Source organism: Strongyloides ratti, assembly GCF_001040885.1.
Source record: "Strongyloides ratti genome assembly S_ratti_ED321, chromosome : 2".
NCBI classification, from domain to species: Eukaryota; Metazoa; Nematoda; class Chromadorea; order Rhabditida; family Strongyloididae; genus Strongyloides; species Strongyloides ratti.
Window position 1 is genome coordinate 15,675,940 of NC_037308.1, and position 19,132 is coordinate 15,695,071.

At 20.4% G+C, this 19,132-nt stretch overlaps 1 protein-coding gene across 1 annotated transcript; it reads left to right on the forward strand.

Annotated features, from left to right (window-relative positions):
* Window positions 1-808: 808 nt before the first annotated feature.
* On the forward strand, window positions 809-18,546 carry SRAE_2000497000 (Hypothetical protein; the record flags this gene model as incomplete). The annotated part of the gene is made up of 11 exons (XM_024643916.1): window positions 809-973; window positions 3,082-3,744; window positions 4,847-5,584; window positions 5,627-5,694; window positions 6,831-7,771; window positions 9,645-9,730; window positions 12,736-14,499; window positions 15,511-15,909; window positions 16,121-16,282; window positions 16,552-17,184; window positions 17,578-18,546. 11 exons carry the CDS (start codon window positions 809-811, stop codon window positions 18,544-18,546), a joined length of 6,588 nt encoding a protein of 2,195 aa, XP_024509536.1.
* Window positions 18,547-19,132: the final 586 nt, after the last annotated feature.

Consider the following 19,132-nt stretch of genomic DNA (forward strand, 5'->3'; position numbering starts at 1 on the left):
TCACCTTCTTTAAATATAATTACAAAATAAAGGAAGTTAAGAAGGTTTACAGTTAATTGATATCATTAATAATTTGTCCTCTTCTTATTTATTTATTACCCATTTGTAAGGTGTTAAAGGTCATTTTAATAAATAAAATATATTTTAAGATATAAAATATTTTTATTCTATATTTAATATTTATATTTAAAAAAAATTAAATTTTATTTATTTTTATATAAAAAAAAATATTAAGATTATTTTATTTATTTTTTCATGTTTATATTATATTTGAAAAATAATATAAAAAAATGATTATTTCAAAATATTTTTAGATTAATTCATTTTCAATAAATAAGGATCTTGATTTTGATTTAAAAAAGTAGATGTCTTTTATTATTCTAATAAAATTTTTCTTTTTTTTTATGTATAATAAAAATAATTATTCTTTTATCAAAATTTTCTTATCTAGTTACTAGAAAAAAAAATTTATTGCCAAAGCTAATTTTTCTTGTTTTTATTATGATTATTAAAAAAATAATAACAAGAATAAAATTATTATTATTATATTATAAATGTAGCACTTTTCTTTTATTTCTATAGAAATTCTAATAAGAAAATTATTTTTTTTTTATTGATAAGGAATAATGTATTAAATATGTATTTATATAATATTGCTATAATAAAATAATTTTTTTAGCCATAAAAAAAATATAAACTTTATATTGTAGAAAATATTAATTAAAGTATAGTGCTATTTTATATTCTTTTAACATTCATTTTTTTTATAAAAATATATTATTACTTTTGTAATAAAAATATATATATAATGAATGATGAAGATTGCTTAGAATCTGGACAAATAAGTCCCCAGAATATGACCACAAGAAATATGATAAGAAGAAATGTCCAAAAATTTTACACTTCAGTTAGGTATAAGTTAGAAGGAACAACATTTGGAAATGGTATAAAAATATTTTATACAGCTATCATGGTATGTTTAAAATTGTTTTCCATATGTCTCATAAAGTTATTATCATTGTTTTTTTTTTATCATAAATGTATTCATTTTTTTAGTAAAGAAAATATGTAATATAAATATTGTTAAACATTCAATTCTTATTCTTAGTTAAAATGTTTTACCACACTAAAATTTAATATTCCACTTTTACAAAAGATTCTTTATTTCTTTTGTCAATTTATTTAAAAATAATAAGATGATTGTAAAAATAATTGTTATTAAATAATATATATTTTTATTAATATTTATTATATACAAATATAAATTATTTAAATATTACCTAATTAATATTTTTACAACTTTAATTAGTAAAAAGTTTATTTATTTTTAATTATAACTTATTATATTATTGTTATGATAATTTTTAATCTATATACTATATATTTATCTTTCAATAAATAGTGATGCTTTATTAAAAGTTTTCTTTTATCAATTTCATTATTAGTTAGTTAAATAATTATTATTGTCATTAAAGATTCATATATTAAATCATTTTCTTTCAAAACCAGGTAAATATAAATAATATAATTTTAGTTACTGCCATAATAAATATACAAATATCTAATCTCCAAATGTGTCTCTTTGTATGCCTATGTATTTTCAATTGATATAAGTAGTATTTATAGATTCTTTAGCTTCCATATATAATTTGAAAAAGAAGAGTAACTATAAGTTTTATATTAAAGATCTAAAGATGATAATAATCTATTTAAATTTAAGATATTTCTAATAAACCATATACAAACTTTTAAAAGTTATTTTTAAAAGTATATTTATAAATAATTTTAATTAATATTATAAGATTATTGTGATGAAAAAGGTTATACATATATATATATATATCTTTTCTAGCTTATATTTTATTATCTGATTTTTTTTTTTCTTTCTCATTATTTTACTTTTCTAATAGTTTATAAATATTTATTTTTATTATTACATGATTCAATAATAATAACCATAGAAAATATTTTCTCATACATACATATATATATACATCATTCTTCGAATATTTATTAAAGTTTTTTTTTTTTTTTATTAAATAGAACTTTTTATTATAATATTAATTTTATTTATTCTTTAGTATATATGTATATATGATGTACCTAAATAGTAGGAAAATATATTGTTAACATTATATACATATCTAAGTAAATCAATGCTTATTTATATATAAACTTTTTTTTTTTATTAACATAACTCTTAAACAAAGATAATTCTTTTAGAATGTTTTTTAATTTTAAGAAAATTTAAAAAAAAAAAAGAAGTAGATCTACCTAACAAAAAAGAGTTCTTTAAATATATATTTAAATGATTATATTTTATCTTCATGATTTATTTGACATTCTAAACTTTTATTTAACATATTTTATAATTCAATCCATCAATCATAAGTTTTTATAATTGTTCCCTTTTGCTAATTATTTAAAATTATACCTCCAACAAATACAATTTCTATTGTAAAAGTATATCTTAGTGATAGAATTATTTGAATTATATTTATAAGTGTATGAAAATAATTAAAAAATTATAGTATATTATATAATCATTTATTGTATATTTTAAATATTTTTAAGTTAAAAAAATCTTTTACAATTATTTAACTATTTTTCTTTTAATAAATTCTAAATTTTAATTATAGTAACTTTTCATACAAATATACATATTTTTTTTTTGTTATAAAAAGAAAAAATATCAAATATATATTGATCAAAAAAATTGTTGTAGTTATTAAAATATGTTTAAAATTTTTTATATTTATGCTTATTTCTTTAACTGAATTAAAACTGTATAGTTTATTTGATTCTGAATAATAAAATAAGATTTATTGAAATAAAATAATTTTGACAAATTTACAAATATAACTTTTATAATCTACCAATATCTTTCTTTTCTTCTTTTTTTTTTGACTTCTTTTGATTTAACGTTAAAATTTAAACGGTAGATTTTATTTTTATTCAATAAAGATGTATTGAATTGTGAATATGTATTTATATATATATATATATATATATATACTTTTATAAGTATCATCATACCTACACTTCAGAAGATCTCTTTTAATATTTACTTACTTTTTATAGACTATCTTATTTTCCTGGGCTATTTTAGTGATATCTCCTAAACGTAAGGCCAAGGCAATTACTAAAGTACCTGATAAAGAAGTATTGTCTAGAAGTGATACTTCATCATTCAATAATTTAAAATTATCATCATCAACTAATAAAGAACATTCATGTTATTTTTTTAATGATAATAAAAATATTTCTGAAAAAAAGTCTGATCTTAATTCTAATATTTTATCTAAAAATTTGATTTTAACAAATGAAAAAGAAAGTATGAATAAGGAAGAAGAAAAAAAATATATAGATGATGATAATATTAATTCTATATCTCCATCATCATCATCATCATCATCATCAGAAAAAATATTAAAACCAAATTTATTATCACAATATTTGACAACAGATGAAATTATTAATAATACTAAAAATGATGAAGAAGAATCGACAACTGTATCAACAAATCTTGGAATGTATGAAAGAGTTAAATCTGGAGTTGGATTAGCACTTTTTAAAAGAAATAATAATACTAATGATAATATTTCTACACCATTATCTAAAAATTCTTTTGATGATTCATCAGGAACATATTATTTTTATCAAGATCATACTACTTCTATTCAAGATTACTTACCTAACAATTCATATATAACTTCTTCCTTATATTTGGATTCAATTACTGAGGTAAATTTAAATATTAAATATATAAATGTATTTTTTTTTATAAACTTATAAATTATATATTTAAAAATTTTGAAATTTGATTTATAAATTAAATAATTTTCAAAATATTTTATACAACTAATATTAAACATATTTTTATTTGTAATACTTTAAACAAATTTTTTTGTTGATTAGACATTAAATTATATATATATATATATTTATTTATATATATATTATTAAAAGTTAATCATCCTTATACCTTAATCATTTAAATTTAACTCGTCATGGTATAATAGCAACCACTATAATATTAATAACATATATAGAATATATATATGACCAATCAAGTATTCTTATTCTCTATCTCTAATAATCAAAAAGTTACCCCTATAAAATGATATATTATAATACTGATAGAGTAAAGGCCATTTTGTTTGCCATGGCAATTTATTTATCTATACCTTTATTTTATCCTTTTTCTATAATAACCACATCATCATTAATATATTTTACCTGTACAAGCACAACATTCAATGTCTACAAACAATAATAAACATACAAAAAAAAAGTTTAATACTTTCTCTTTCTCACTTTTAAAAGACCACTTTAACTAAAATAGTTTTTAACTGTTCCATTGATAATAAAACTTGCTCATCATTATTATTCTAAATAAATTCTTTATAATAAATATAATAGAAAAATAATCTATACTAAAAAAAAAATCAACCTTCCTATTATTTTTTAATCTTCTATTATAAATAATATATTTTACATAAGATGAAACTATATATAGAGACAAGTTAAAGAACAAAAAAAATAAAATAATTGAATGATAATCAATGTTTATATTATTTTACAAACATTTTTTTGATAATATATTTATTTACATAACTATTCTTTTTTTTTTCAAGATCAAAATTTATATAGTGTATAAAATTTTTATAATATTATAATACATTTTTTCCTTTTTTTAACACTCTATTTGAAATGATTTTATTTATTTATAATTGTTAGTTTATATTATAAAATTTATTTCTTTTATATTAAAAAAAAAACTAATACATTTATTATATTCTTGTTATAATATAAATATTTTATTACTATATCATTTTTTTTTTAGGAAGATAGTGACGATCTTCGAAGTCTTTCATCTGCTTCATCATTATTATCACCACAAAAAGTTATTAATAACTATTCATCAGTTATTGCTAAATTATCAAGTGTTGAGGATATTCATGAAGAAGATTCTCAAGATAAAGAAGAAAAAATTGAAAATATTACTCCTACATTAGAGGAAGATAAAAATATTATTGTTGTATCACATATCATATTATCTGAAGATCCTCTTTTAACAACTATAAAAGATACCAAAATTTATTCACCCTCAAAAATAGAAACATTATCATCATCCTCTTCAGAGTCATCAGAGACAACCTGTGGTCAAATTACAATAACTTCCCCAACAAAAGAAGATATAGAAGAAGGTGAAATATTAAGATTATCCCCAACAATAGATATATTAGGGGAGATTGCAGAACCAGCTGGAGTGATTATTGATATTATTTCAAATAAAGAATCACATTCTCCAATTGATGATTTATTATCAGAGGCAACTGAATCAGTGGCAGATTCTGTTGCAACAATTTTAAATAATAGTAATAATAATAATAATAATAATAATATTTCCGGAAATTCTGAAGAGATATTAGATATTTTTATTGACGAAGAATTACCATTAGATCCATTTACAGATAAAATCATACAAGGTAAAACAAAAAGTAGTAAAAATATTAAAAAGGATATTGATAAAAAGACACCAGAAGTAGTAGAAAAAGAAACATTAGATAAAACAAATATGGTATGTGAAAAAATAAATTATTTTATTAAATAATATTTTTAGGAAGCTCATCAAGATCGTGATACATCAGAAATGATTGTTTCAGATTTATTTACCAGAGGATATCCTATGTAAGTTGATAAATATTTAATAGAAAAAAATATATTTTTAATAAAATTTATATTAAATATAATTTAAAAAGATACTATAAAATGTATTTTTATTATAAAATTTTTATACCTACAAAATTATTTTGATTTGTTATCAACTATTTATATTTTGATACAATCTAAAATGATAACAAATAATTTAAAAGATTTTATTATTTATAGATGAATATTAAAAAGTATTTATTTAAATTTTATTACCAGAATGTTATTTTTATAACTTTAATATTTTAAAAATATTTTTTTATTGCTATTTTCATGAAATATATACATATATTTTAAATGTTTGATTTTTAATAATGATAGTAATATAGTTTATAAGAAAAAAAAAATAGTATTTTTATTTTATTACCCTATATATAAATCAATTTCAATATTAGAATACATTAAAGATAGTATTTAAAAGTTAAAATTAGTTTTCATTTAACTTAGACATTTGAATTTACATTTGATTGTCATTTTACTAGAAACTTAAATTTCATACAAAAATATTTTTTGCTTATTTTAAGTATTAATAACAATTATTATTAATCAAATGTAGTCAGTACTACTATAGATAAACTTTATAAATTATACAAATATAATATCTTTTATCAAATATTTGTCCTTTCCTCCAATCACCATGCCATTTACCTGGAGTTCTATAGTTGATTTTATAATTTAACTATTACCTATGAATATAAATATACTATTTGATATCAAATGTGTATACATAATATTTAACTAAAACTGTTGCACATATGTGTATAACTTTTATTTGTACTTATATTGATAATACCTTACTAATCATTGAATTATAGCGCCCCTTCCTCTATCTTTATTGTTAAAACCCTTCAACTGGTACGCGTTGAATTTTTCTTTTCAATCTCCATTCTTTTAGTTTTTTTATAAAAAAAAAAATTACTTTTTACAGTTTTATGCCATATTCATTTATATCATATACTATTTATTCAATGTCATTTTTATTCTAAATATTTTTATTTATTATAATCATTTTTTTTTTTTCACTTTAATGATTATAATTATAAAAAAAATGTTTTATATTATATATATAATTTATTTTTTAAAATAATAATTAAAAATATTATTTTTATTTATAGAGAGGAAACAAGTTTCTCAGAAATTGATAGATTATCACCAGAATCTGCTTCTATAATACTTGACAGAAGTAGAGATTCATTATTAGATCAATCTATTTGTTCAAATCCAAGAGACGAAACACATATTATGGCAGCCTATGCATCAAAACATTTTGAGGAAGATAGTGATCATGATGATAAAAATACCAAATCTGATGGTAATGAAATAAAACAAACAGTAACAAAAACTTTTATAACTAATATATCATCAACAAATAAAAATGAAAATAAAAGAAATTCTGATATATTAGATGAAGATTTACCACCACCACCAGAACAATTAAAAACTGTAACATCATATATACCACAACCATTAAGACCAACAATTTTACCCCCAGCACCACCATCACAAATACCAAAACAATTTAAAGAAATTGATAGTGATAAAGAGGAACAGTCATCTTTAACATCAATAAAAGGAAATGATAATTCAGGTAGAAATTCAGCACAAAGATTACCTCAATTTCTTTATGGATATGGTACTGTTGGACCATATCATTCAACAGGAAATTCACCTACAACAACTATACTTGTAACTACACCATGGATCTCTACAACAGCTGCCAAAAAAGATATCAATAGCCCACCAACAATCTCAACAATTTCTTCAACAGAAGAAGATAATCAAGAAAGTAGAGTACAATCTTCTGAAACAATTTCAAGAACTGATTTACAAAAATCAATTGATACAGAATATAAAAAAAATACAAAACCAGAGGAATCATCATATCCTAGTTCTTTTAGAAATTATACTGACATTGAGGAGAAATTAGATAAAAAATATTCACCAACAAATCCTGAATCATCAAAATCTACAGCTAGTACAATTCGTAACATTCCAGTTAAGGTTGCCTCTCATACTGAGTCAACAAGTGATATATTGTCTACAAATATTTCTACAGGTATGTTTTATATATAATTTTTTTTTTTTTATTTCTTACTAAAATATAAAAAAAAAAATTTTTTTTTCCTTTTATTTCATTTATTAATAATAATTATAGTAACCTATTTTCTTATATTAATATTAAAAATATTTTAGCATTTATTATTAATATATATATATATATTTTTTATAGTCTCATTATGATTATATATATACGATATATACAAAATATATTATATTTTGTTTTAAATTTATATTATACATTTTTATAATTATTTTAATAGTAATAATTATTTAAAAAGGCATCATTTTATAAGATAGATAGTATTATATACCTTAAAATAATAATAATCCTCTAATTTATCTAATATCATCATATAAAATTATCCATAGACAGTATTTTTATTTGAGGTCTCCAACAACTTTTTCAAGGTGATCTAATATATTATGTTTATCTCTCAAGGTTAGTATAGGCACAGGTAAATTTATTTGAAACAATTGTATTACCTCTATATTGAATAAGAAAAGATTATAACAATTTTCTTTACCATATTTCTTTATATATATATATATATCTTATTTATTTTTAAATATATTTTATATTATTATTAAATTATTTTATTATTATTTTTTTTTATAAATATTTTATTAATTTTTTTAAACAAATATATATATTACATTTAATTTATTATTATATATCTTTTTTTTTTTTTTAAAAATTAAAATAACAATTAAAAAAAAATAATTTTTAAGTATCAAATAATAACAAATAAAATAAATTATTTGTACTTTTGTAAGCATATTTTCTAATTAATAATACATTGAAAAACTTAACATTTTTAAATGTTTTTCTTATAATAAACAATTTGAACAAACTTTAAAATGTTAAACCACTTCATATATTATTAAGTGGTTCTTATAAATTTTGTTTATCAACATTTTTACCCTTATATAGGTAAAAGGAATATTATTTTATTTAAGCTACATACCACAATCAAACAATGAATATACATTACAAATCTCTTTTTATATTATTCTTCTTTATTTTGTTTCATCTTAACTATACATCTTTTACAAAAGTGATCCACCTTTAATAATATAGAGAGAAAATATATATATATATATTTATATATATTTGTCAATAATAGTAAAAGTAAGATAAAGGAAATAAGCTTATTCTTATTTCTTTATATATACCTAGTTGTAATATAATAACTATAATAATAAACAATATTATTTTTAAATCATTTTTAATATAAATAATTCTTTATTATTATTATTTTAGTTTAATTAAATTAATTAAAATAATGATAAAATATATATTTTAAATAATATTTTATATTTTAGTTTAAACATAACTTACTGTTTTTTATTTAATTAAATATTAACAAATAGATTATCTTTAAGGAGTGTAACGATAAAAATTGTCACTCTTAAGTATATAAGTTATTATAAAAAGAATTGAATACTTTTAGATAATTTTTTTCTTGTCATTAATTACACAAAAATTTTAATTTCTTATACTTACTTTTTTTTTATCCTCTTGTCTTACTTATACATTATTATATTTTTTAAAATAAAAATTATATTTATATTATGATTAGTAATTATTTTATATTTAAAAATTTTATGATTTAATAAAATATTTATTTAGAAAAAAAAAATTAATTAATCATATAAAAATATATTTTACCTTATTAATGTATATTTATATCTTATCATATTTATTTATTATTAGTAATGAATGATAAAAAGATTGTTTAAAAATTTTTATTACTATTTTTAAAAAAGAATACTTCTCTTTATTTTTTTTATTGATATATAAATATAATTATTACTAGATAGTAAATATTTATATAACTTAAGAAAATATTAATAATTTTTGATTTCAGATTTTTCCAATATCAAAGCAATGGAAACTCCATCATTTGAAAATCCAGGTGTAACGAGTACCACAACAAATATTCCTTTAACAAAGGTAAATTAAAAAAAAATATATATATATAAAAATTGTGCAAACTTTGTAATATTAATTTGTTTTCTTATTTATTTATTTATTAATATAGATATTTTATGATCAATATATTTTTAATTGAAAAATTATTAATTTTTTTTTTATAAATAGTTAGAAGTCATTTAAAATATAATTATATTAGTCATCATGTCTTTTTATTAAAATGTATAGAAATGATAAATAAATATTTATGGGTTAAATAATATTATTAATAAAAAAAATAGTTTGAGTAATCATTTTTAACTTTTTCAATTTTATATGAGAAATAAATATGTACATATTTATAAGAAGAATCAAAAAAATTAATCTAAATAAACAAATATATATAACTTTAAATTATAAAGTTGTTTGATTCTTTAAGTAGATTTTTTTTTTCAAAGTAGAAATATGATATCATCTTGATTTAAATATTCTGGTACATTGAATTTCTTTCCCTCTCTCTCTCTTTCTCTTATTCTCTTTCATATATTTTTTTTCTGCATGATACCTGTGGAAATTTTTATTAAAATATATAAAATGTCTTTTATTGCAAAAAGAAATTTATATATGTTTTAATCTTTTTAAGAAATATTCCATACTTTTTTATTTTTCCTTTCTAGTATCATATCAACTATTTGTATATATAAAATTAAAATTTGTATATAATAAAAGAATATATATTTTAATTATATATGATGTTTGAAACTTTAAAATTTAAAAAAAAAAATTTTACCTTTAATTTTATCCTTATATCTCTACTTCATTTATTTAACTACTAATAAAACTAAAAATATATTTTTTTTTATTTATATATCTTTAAAATTTTTTAAATTTCTTATTAAATATTTTATAAAAACAATTTTCCCTACAAACATTGATACTTGTTTTATTAATAATATTATGATAAAATCTTACAAAAATATTTATTATTTTAGGCAAAATATCTTGTCTCTCTCTTTTTAATATCAAATAAAAAGTTCATAATTTTTTCTTCTTTAAATATGATTAAGTAAAATATATTTTTATTATAATAAAAACAAGAATATTTAATTAAAAATAATAATCATTATTTTTGAATTTATTTTAACCAATAAAATTTATATTCTATATCACTATAAAAATCAAGAATTATTTTTTATATATTTAAAATTTTTATTATATAAAATGAATTACAAAACTATCAAGAATATGAATAATGTACATAAATTTTTGCGAGCGAGACAATGATAGAGAAAAAAGTTTTTTTTTTTTTTTTAATCATAAATAATATTAAATAATGACTAAGAAAATTATTTTTTAATTTTTTATAAAAGAATATCTTTTAGATGAATAGTTTAAGTATAATACTTATATTTGTGTTATTATAATATATATATATTCTTTTTTTTTAATATAAAATATTTTAATATATAAATTGATAGAAAATGAATATAATATTTATAAATATATTTTAAAAATATGAAAAAAATTTTTTTTCTAATTATTATTTATTTATTTTTATTATAATTTGTTTATATTAGTATAGTTAATATTATAATTTTTCTGAGATTATATAAAGTTTGTTAGATTTTAAATATGGTAAAGTTTTTAATTGTTTATTGAAATATAATTATTATTTTGTAAATAAGTATAAAATTAATCTTCTATATATGTACTTGGACATACTATATTCTTTTGCATATTTTATATTAATAAACAGATATCTTATATTTTATCTTTATCTGAAGTGATAATATTAAAAACGGTAATAATTGACAATGTCTTTTGATTAGAAGTACAGAAATAGAAATAATATGTATATATTATAATATGGGGCAGTATATATACTATAGAATGGCCATCAAAAGATATATCAGATTTAGTTTACTCTACCTTTTCCTCATTACTACCTATAACAAATGATAGGTACAAGAGGGGATACAAAAAGTTCAACAACCATAACTATATTAGGGGCATTGATTTTAAGAGTTGATAGAATACCTGCCATATTTTATTTATTTCTTTAATTTAACTATTATTTATTCTATAAAAAGACTAACATATAAAAACAAATAGATATAAATAATTTTATTTCACATTTGTTTTTAATAGATATATATATATATATATATTTATATATTTAAAAATGCTACAAAATTATAATAATAAAAGAAAATGATAAAAATTTTTAAATCATCTTAATCTTATATACCATATCTAGTTTAACAAAATAACTTATAGTTATAAAAACATGTATTTTTCCAATTAACATTTTGTTATATTAAAATGATTTTATTTGTAAAAATTTTTACCAAACTAACTTTTATTAAAGATACAAATATCGTGACTATTTTTATTTCTACGGTTATATAAACGTAATAATTAAGCTTTTTAATAATCATTAAAATGAATAACACAATGTTTCTAGTTGCTAGTTTATTTTAGAGAAATATTTACTTCTTTTGTCTCCTTTTCTAGTAATAAATAAATAATTTGTTTTAATTTATTTATATATATATATCTTAACGTAACATTATTTAAAATTTAATTTTTTTTTTATTAACATTAAAATTTTAATTTTAAATATAAACTTTTAAAAGGTTTTTTTTTTTGGTGATTGTTATAACTTTCTATACATATATATTGTAGTGATTAATCACTCTTCACATAATCACTATTATATATTTTACTATTATCATTTTGATAAATTTTTGTAGAAATTTATTTTAACGTAAAATTATATGTTTAAAGATAATAAATATTGAGGAGGTTAACATTGTGTGATGTAATTGTTCTATTTATTAACTCTCATCTTTTACTTTTCAGACTCATCTACTATTAACTTTTCTTTATATTTTATAATTTATTGTAAACAAATTTTTTGTAAAAAGTAACATTTCTATAGTTATAAAAATATTTTAAATGTTTTAAAAATTATTAATAATAATAATAATATATATATATATTTTTTTTTTCTAAAAGAAAATATTTAATATAATTTTTATTTATAGCCATATATAAGTGACTACTATTCAACCTCCAAAGGAGAAGGTCCATCAACAGCACCATACGAATTTTATCGTGATGAATTATTATCAGAAGGTAGAAGAAGTAGATCAACAGTAAGAGAAGTACCAATATTACGTGAACATCGTTCATCATCATCATTATTAGGACCAGCTAGTAATTATATTCCTGCAACAACTATGACTACTGAATATAGAACAACTTCTACAACTCCATGGACAACTGTTGATGGTGGAAATCCTCATCAGGAGGAATATTTTAGAAGAGAAGTTACCACAAGAACTTTAATAACAAGATCAAGTGAAACTTTATCACAATTACCTTATTATAGTAGAGATGGTTCTGCTGATAAATTTCAACAACCATTACCACTGCCATCAACCACATTCTTACCAGAATCTACTACTAAAGATGATTTTGGTGAAGAATATAAATTGAGAATTGAAAAAATAACACAAGAAGAGGAGAGAAGAATTCGAGAAAATCAAGATAGAAGAAGACGTGAAGAAGAGGAAAGAAGATTTAGAGAGGAGGAAGAAAGAAAATTATGGGAACGTGAGGAGTATCGTCGTTTACAACAAATAAAAGAAGAAAAAGAAAGAATTGAAAAAGAGTTAGCATCTGAAGCTGCAAGAAGAGAAAAAGATGAAAGAATGAGAATTGAAAAAGATCGTATTCAAAGAGAGGAAATGGAACGTAAACGTCGAAGTGAATGGGAAGAATCTGAACGTGCCAGAAGAGAGGCAGAAGAAAAAGAATTGGCTAAGAAACGAGAAATGTTAGAAATTAAATTACAAAGAGAAAGAATTGAAATTGAAAGAATTGAAAGAATTAAACGTGAACAATTGATAAAACAAAGAGAAATGGAAATGGAAAAATTGAGAAAAGAAAGAGAAGAAGCTCAGTTACAAAAAGAACTTGAAGAAGCTAGACTTAAAAGAGAGGCAATTGAGCGTGAGACACGTTTAATTGAGGAACGCGAAAGAAGAGAAGCTGAAAATCGTGAACGAGAACGTATACAAGACGAAATTCGAAAACGACAAATTGCTGAGGAGGAAGCAAGAGAAAGAATACGATTAGCTGAACTTGAAAGAGAAGTTCAAGAAAAAGAAAGATTACGTAAACTTAAGGAACAAGAAGAGCAAGAAAGATTAGCTGCCATAAAAAGAGAAGAAGAAATGTTATTAATGAGACATCGTGATGCTCAGGAACGTGAAAGACTTAGACAGCTTGAAGAGGCTGAAGAGAGACAAAAAATACTTCAAATTGAAAAAGCTGCTGCTGAAAGAAGGGCACAAAGAGAAAAAGATAAAATGATTGAAGAAGAATTACGTAACAAAGCTAGACTTGCTGATGAAATAAAAGAAGAAGAAAGAAGACAGGCTGAAAAACATCAAAGAGATCGTTTGGAGGAAGAGAGACGTCTTCAAGAGTTAAAAGAACGTGAACGTCAAAATCAACAATATCGTGAACAGGAACGTAGACAGGTTGAAGAAAGAGAATCAAAAAGAAGGATGATAGATTCAAGATCCAGGGAAAGACTTGATGAATTATATAAAAAGAAAGAGGAACTTGACTTTTTTGAACAAGAAAAAAGAAGACTTTTACGTGAACGTGAAGAAGCAGATAAAAGAAAAAGTGCATTAACATCTAAAGAAACACTAGAACGTTTAACAAGAAAACCATACTTTTCTAGAGAAAATCTTTCAAATATTCCTACTTCAACAACTGGAGAGATAACTACTAAGGTTCGTACTATCAAAACTATTATTCAAAGCAGTGATCTTTAATTAATATTTCTATTACAAAAAAAAATCACTCTTTTAGTTCGTTTTTTTTTGTCATATTTTATGAAAACAATAATTTTATTGTAGTTTAAGTAGTTAAAAAAAATATGACAAATAGATTAATGAACTAAAAGTATTACTAGATAAAAACAAAACTTACTTTCCTAGTCTTTTGCCTAACAATAAGAAACCTTATATGTTAGCTTTAATTTTTTTTTTAAAATTCCATATTTTTTTTTTAAAAAAAAAAGTCAACCTTCACACAATATTTTTGATAAGTGAATAATTATCATCACTGTCCAATGAAATTTTTTCAATACATAAAATTAATACTTTCAAAACTTTAATTAGTATGCACTATTATATGTTCCTTTTTTTTATACTAAAATAATATTTACTTTTCGTCTTTTTTTTTTTTTATTTTCATTCACAATTATAAAACTTTATTTTATCCTATAACATTTATCACTCAACTATAATATTTTCCTTTCAATTACACAATTAACTATTGTAAAAAAGAATTACTTTAAAAAAATAAAATATATAAAATAATATTTTTTATTAATCTTAACAATTTTATAATGGATAAAGTCAAAAAAAAAAAAAAATATTTGTTGTTTAGTCGTTGTGCATGTTCATTTTTTTTTTCTTCTTTAAAAACAGTATATTTTCTATATAATGAATAATTATTTTTACAAACAAATTGATGTTATGTTTAAAAAAAAATGAAAAATTGAATGTGTTAATTATTTATAAAAGTATGTTTAAAAATTTTTGTTTTGTATTCTTAACCTTTTTATATTATGTAATTAAAAATATATATGTTATATTTTATACTTATTCACTTATCCTAAAGGGTGTTGGTTGATATATTTTTTTTTAAATATTTTTTTCTTATCATGATTTCCTTTTATTATTAAATATACCAGCTTTTTTTTGCTTTATTTTATAAAAAAAATTGATTTCTTTTAGATACATAGAGAAGTTATTGATAAATATACAAGAACATTAGTAACTGAAGATTTAACAGTTCCTTATGGTGAGGATAGTAGTAAAGATAGATTATATTTTTCAAAAAAAGGTGATGAAGAATTTTATAGAAATGATTCATCAAGAATGTCTAAATATAAATCTAATATAGATAAAGCAAAAAAGAATTTTATGATAGGTGGTGGGAAGGGTGATGATAATAAAAATGATCCTATAAATGAAAAATTTAAAAAATCTGCTGAAGAATTGAGTAATAAAAGAAAAATTGAATATCGTGGACCATTACTTCAAAAGTTTCATGATGATTCTTTTAGTAGTAAAACAGACATTGATTTTCCTGGTACTGCATACCCAAAGATGGGTCCTAGTCCATATGAAGAGGTAAGTTTCAATTGAATTTTTTTAAATTTTTATTTAAACATTTTTTTTCTCTTAACAATTAATATTTAATAGTAAAAAAAAAAAACTTATAAATTGCTAACTAACCTTTTGTCTTCACATTAACTATTATTAATTACCTCACAGTCTTTGTTGTATTAATTTTTGTATGATGTAAAATTTCTATATAATTTTTATATTTTTCCATCTATAGGAGATAGAAAGATTACTAGAAAAAGCTAAAAAACAATATAGTCACTATCGTACCAAGTCAAGTCAACCAAATCTTTATAGCAAGTCTACTTATTGGGATAACAGTTTTGTGGAAACTAATGTTGACACTGGAAAAGATGCTCTTGGAGCATCTAGGAGAACGGTAATACTATTAATTTGAAAACTTTTTTTTTTGTTTTTAAAAAGTGCATGATTTTTTTTTTGTTTATATATATTAGTTTAGAAGTATGAAATATTGTCATATTTAAGTCTTGTTTATGTTTATCAATCTTACCTTTGTTGTTGCATTTATGTCTGCATTTTAAAATAAGAATAATTTTAAAATTTTTTTTTTAAAGATTAATTAAATCACTGTTTTAAATAATTAAAATTAAACTAAACTTATTTACATAATATTTATAATTTTTTTAGATGGAAGAGACAAATCTTGATGAAGTACATCGTTCACGTCAAGCATATCAATATACAACAGAATCAACCACTAGATATAGTAGATCAAATAATATTCAGGATGATGGAAATCCTCATACACGATCAAAGTCTGCTGATTACCTTTTAGACAGAATTAAACGAGAAGAAACAGCTCCACCAGAGAATGAGTTACAAAAAGCAGTTTATCCAATTGATAGTAGTACTACTCACCTTTCAGAACATGAATTAAGATTTAGAAAATCTACAGAAAAATTATCAACTCCAGATTGGTATGAAAATAGGCAACAAAATAGACCAACAACTTCAATTGATCAATACAATGGAGATAATAGACCACAATCAGGACAAAGTTATAAAGTAACACAATCTTACGAAAATCCATCTACAGGTTTTAGTGAAACTGTTACAAAAACTTACAATCACACTGTTACAACATCCTCATATCCAAATTATGATACTGATTATCAACAATCATCATCAACAAAAAAGACAACACCAATTGGAGGTATTCATATACCACCTGGAATGTTTGACAAATACAAAGATGAGATAGCAGAAATGAGAAGAAGTCGTAGTTCTCTTCAAATGGCAGGAAGAGCTGATCAAATTAAGGTTTGTGCTCTTTAGCCTGCATTCAATATTTACTTTAACCTAATTTGTTTTTATTTTTCAACCATATTATCCCATATCATTAATATTATAACAAATTATCTTTCATTTCTAATATAAAAAATAATTTAAACAATATTTTTTTTTACATTGAAATATTGTAAAGCATTTAATCCAATTTTTTTCATTTATTATTATCCTAAAAATTTAATTATCATTCCTTATTATTATAATAAATAAATTATAACATATAATAATAAAAATATTTCTTTTCCTTTGCTTACCTTTTTTTTTTTAAAAAATAAATTGCATAAATCATACCTTATTAATAGTTAAATAACTTAAAAAAAAATTTAATAGTTAAAATAATATTTTATCAACAAAAATATTCTTTAGGCTGAACCAACTGGATATACTGTATCATCAACAACAAGTAATTCTAATGCCCGTGTAATAGAAGTCGTTGATACTTTTACACGTTCAAAATCACCACAATCTACTGGAAATATAAGTCAACCTACCATTAAAAGTCATACTTCCACAACAACAGTTGAGGAAGCAATGGAAAAAATATATGAAAAAACTGTACCATCAGGAAAGATTGGTTTTTCTGATGAAAGAGCTTTCGATATTCAAAATTTTCCTAGATTTTTTCATTCAGGGCCATCTATCTTTTGTAATAATATAGATGTATGGAGGCAAATTTTGGAAAATCCACAATCTGTTGAAGAGTTAGTTGAAGGTGAAAAAATATATGTTAGATGTAGTAATTGTCCAAAAGTAAAAGAAATTCATGATGGAAAAAATCATTATGTATCATGTAAACATTGTTATAATTATTATTGCTCAAGAGATTGTCGTAGAATTAATTATGATAATCATAGAGATAGATGTAGTTATGCACGAATAAATACTTTATGTAAAGAAATAATTATGAAAGTAAGAAAAGATCCAGAAGCACAATGGTATATGAGTAAAATAGCTAGAGAGGGATATAAAGATGATGGTAGAGGTAGTGTTAATTTTAGAATAAATACAATATCAAAAGCAAGACAATATTTGAATGCAGGATGGGAAGTATTTAATGGAATAAACATTAAAACACTACTCTTTTTTTATCCTATACATATATTAGAACTTCAAAAGAAAGAACAAAGTTTAATAACATTATGTAAAAAATATAATCCACAAGAAAAATTTATATTAAGCGTTAGTATTATTGCTGATGTTGAAACATGTCCTGAGACTCCTCCAAATGAAAGAATGGACTATACTCCTATTATTAAGAATGGTAAAAGTAACAACTCAAATATTTCAAATGGTTATAATGGTAATGAAAATATTGTTCATCCAACTAATGTTTAAAAAAAAAATCAATTTTGTACTCTTTCTACTTACATTTTTAATTTCTAAACATTGTTTTTTTTTTTCGAATAAATTTTTACATTATCAAAATATATTTTTTTTAATAATTAAAATTTGAACCATTCTTAAGATACAATTTTTGATATTTTTGCTTGTTTAATTTATTGTCATTATTGTTAATATGCCATTCAAATTTGAAATTATAAAAATATTTTAGATGCAAGCTTTCTATGAAATCTTGTTAGTTGTTGAATCTAAAAAATCAAATTGTAATTATTTCTATTTTGAAGTAAGATACAGCAAAAGACAGAAAATTTTTTCTAATATTCATTGTCTCAAATTTTTTAATAACTAAGTTGAAACTTATCAGATTATCATAGGACTAGTTTTATTCGATTTCTCTTTAACATTGATCTTAAATAATTTGTTTTCGTAAAATTATCTTAAAAATATAATCGAGATTCATGATTGGTTAAAATATTTTCAGCTTGATTTAAAGTATAAGTACTAAAAATAACTTGTCTGAAATTTAAAAAGGAAGTTATACTCATTTAATAGTTCCTAACGAATAAAAAATTATAAATAT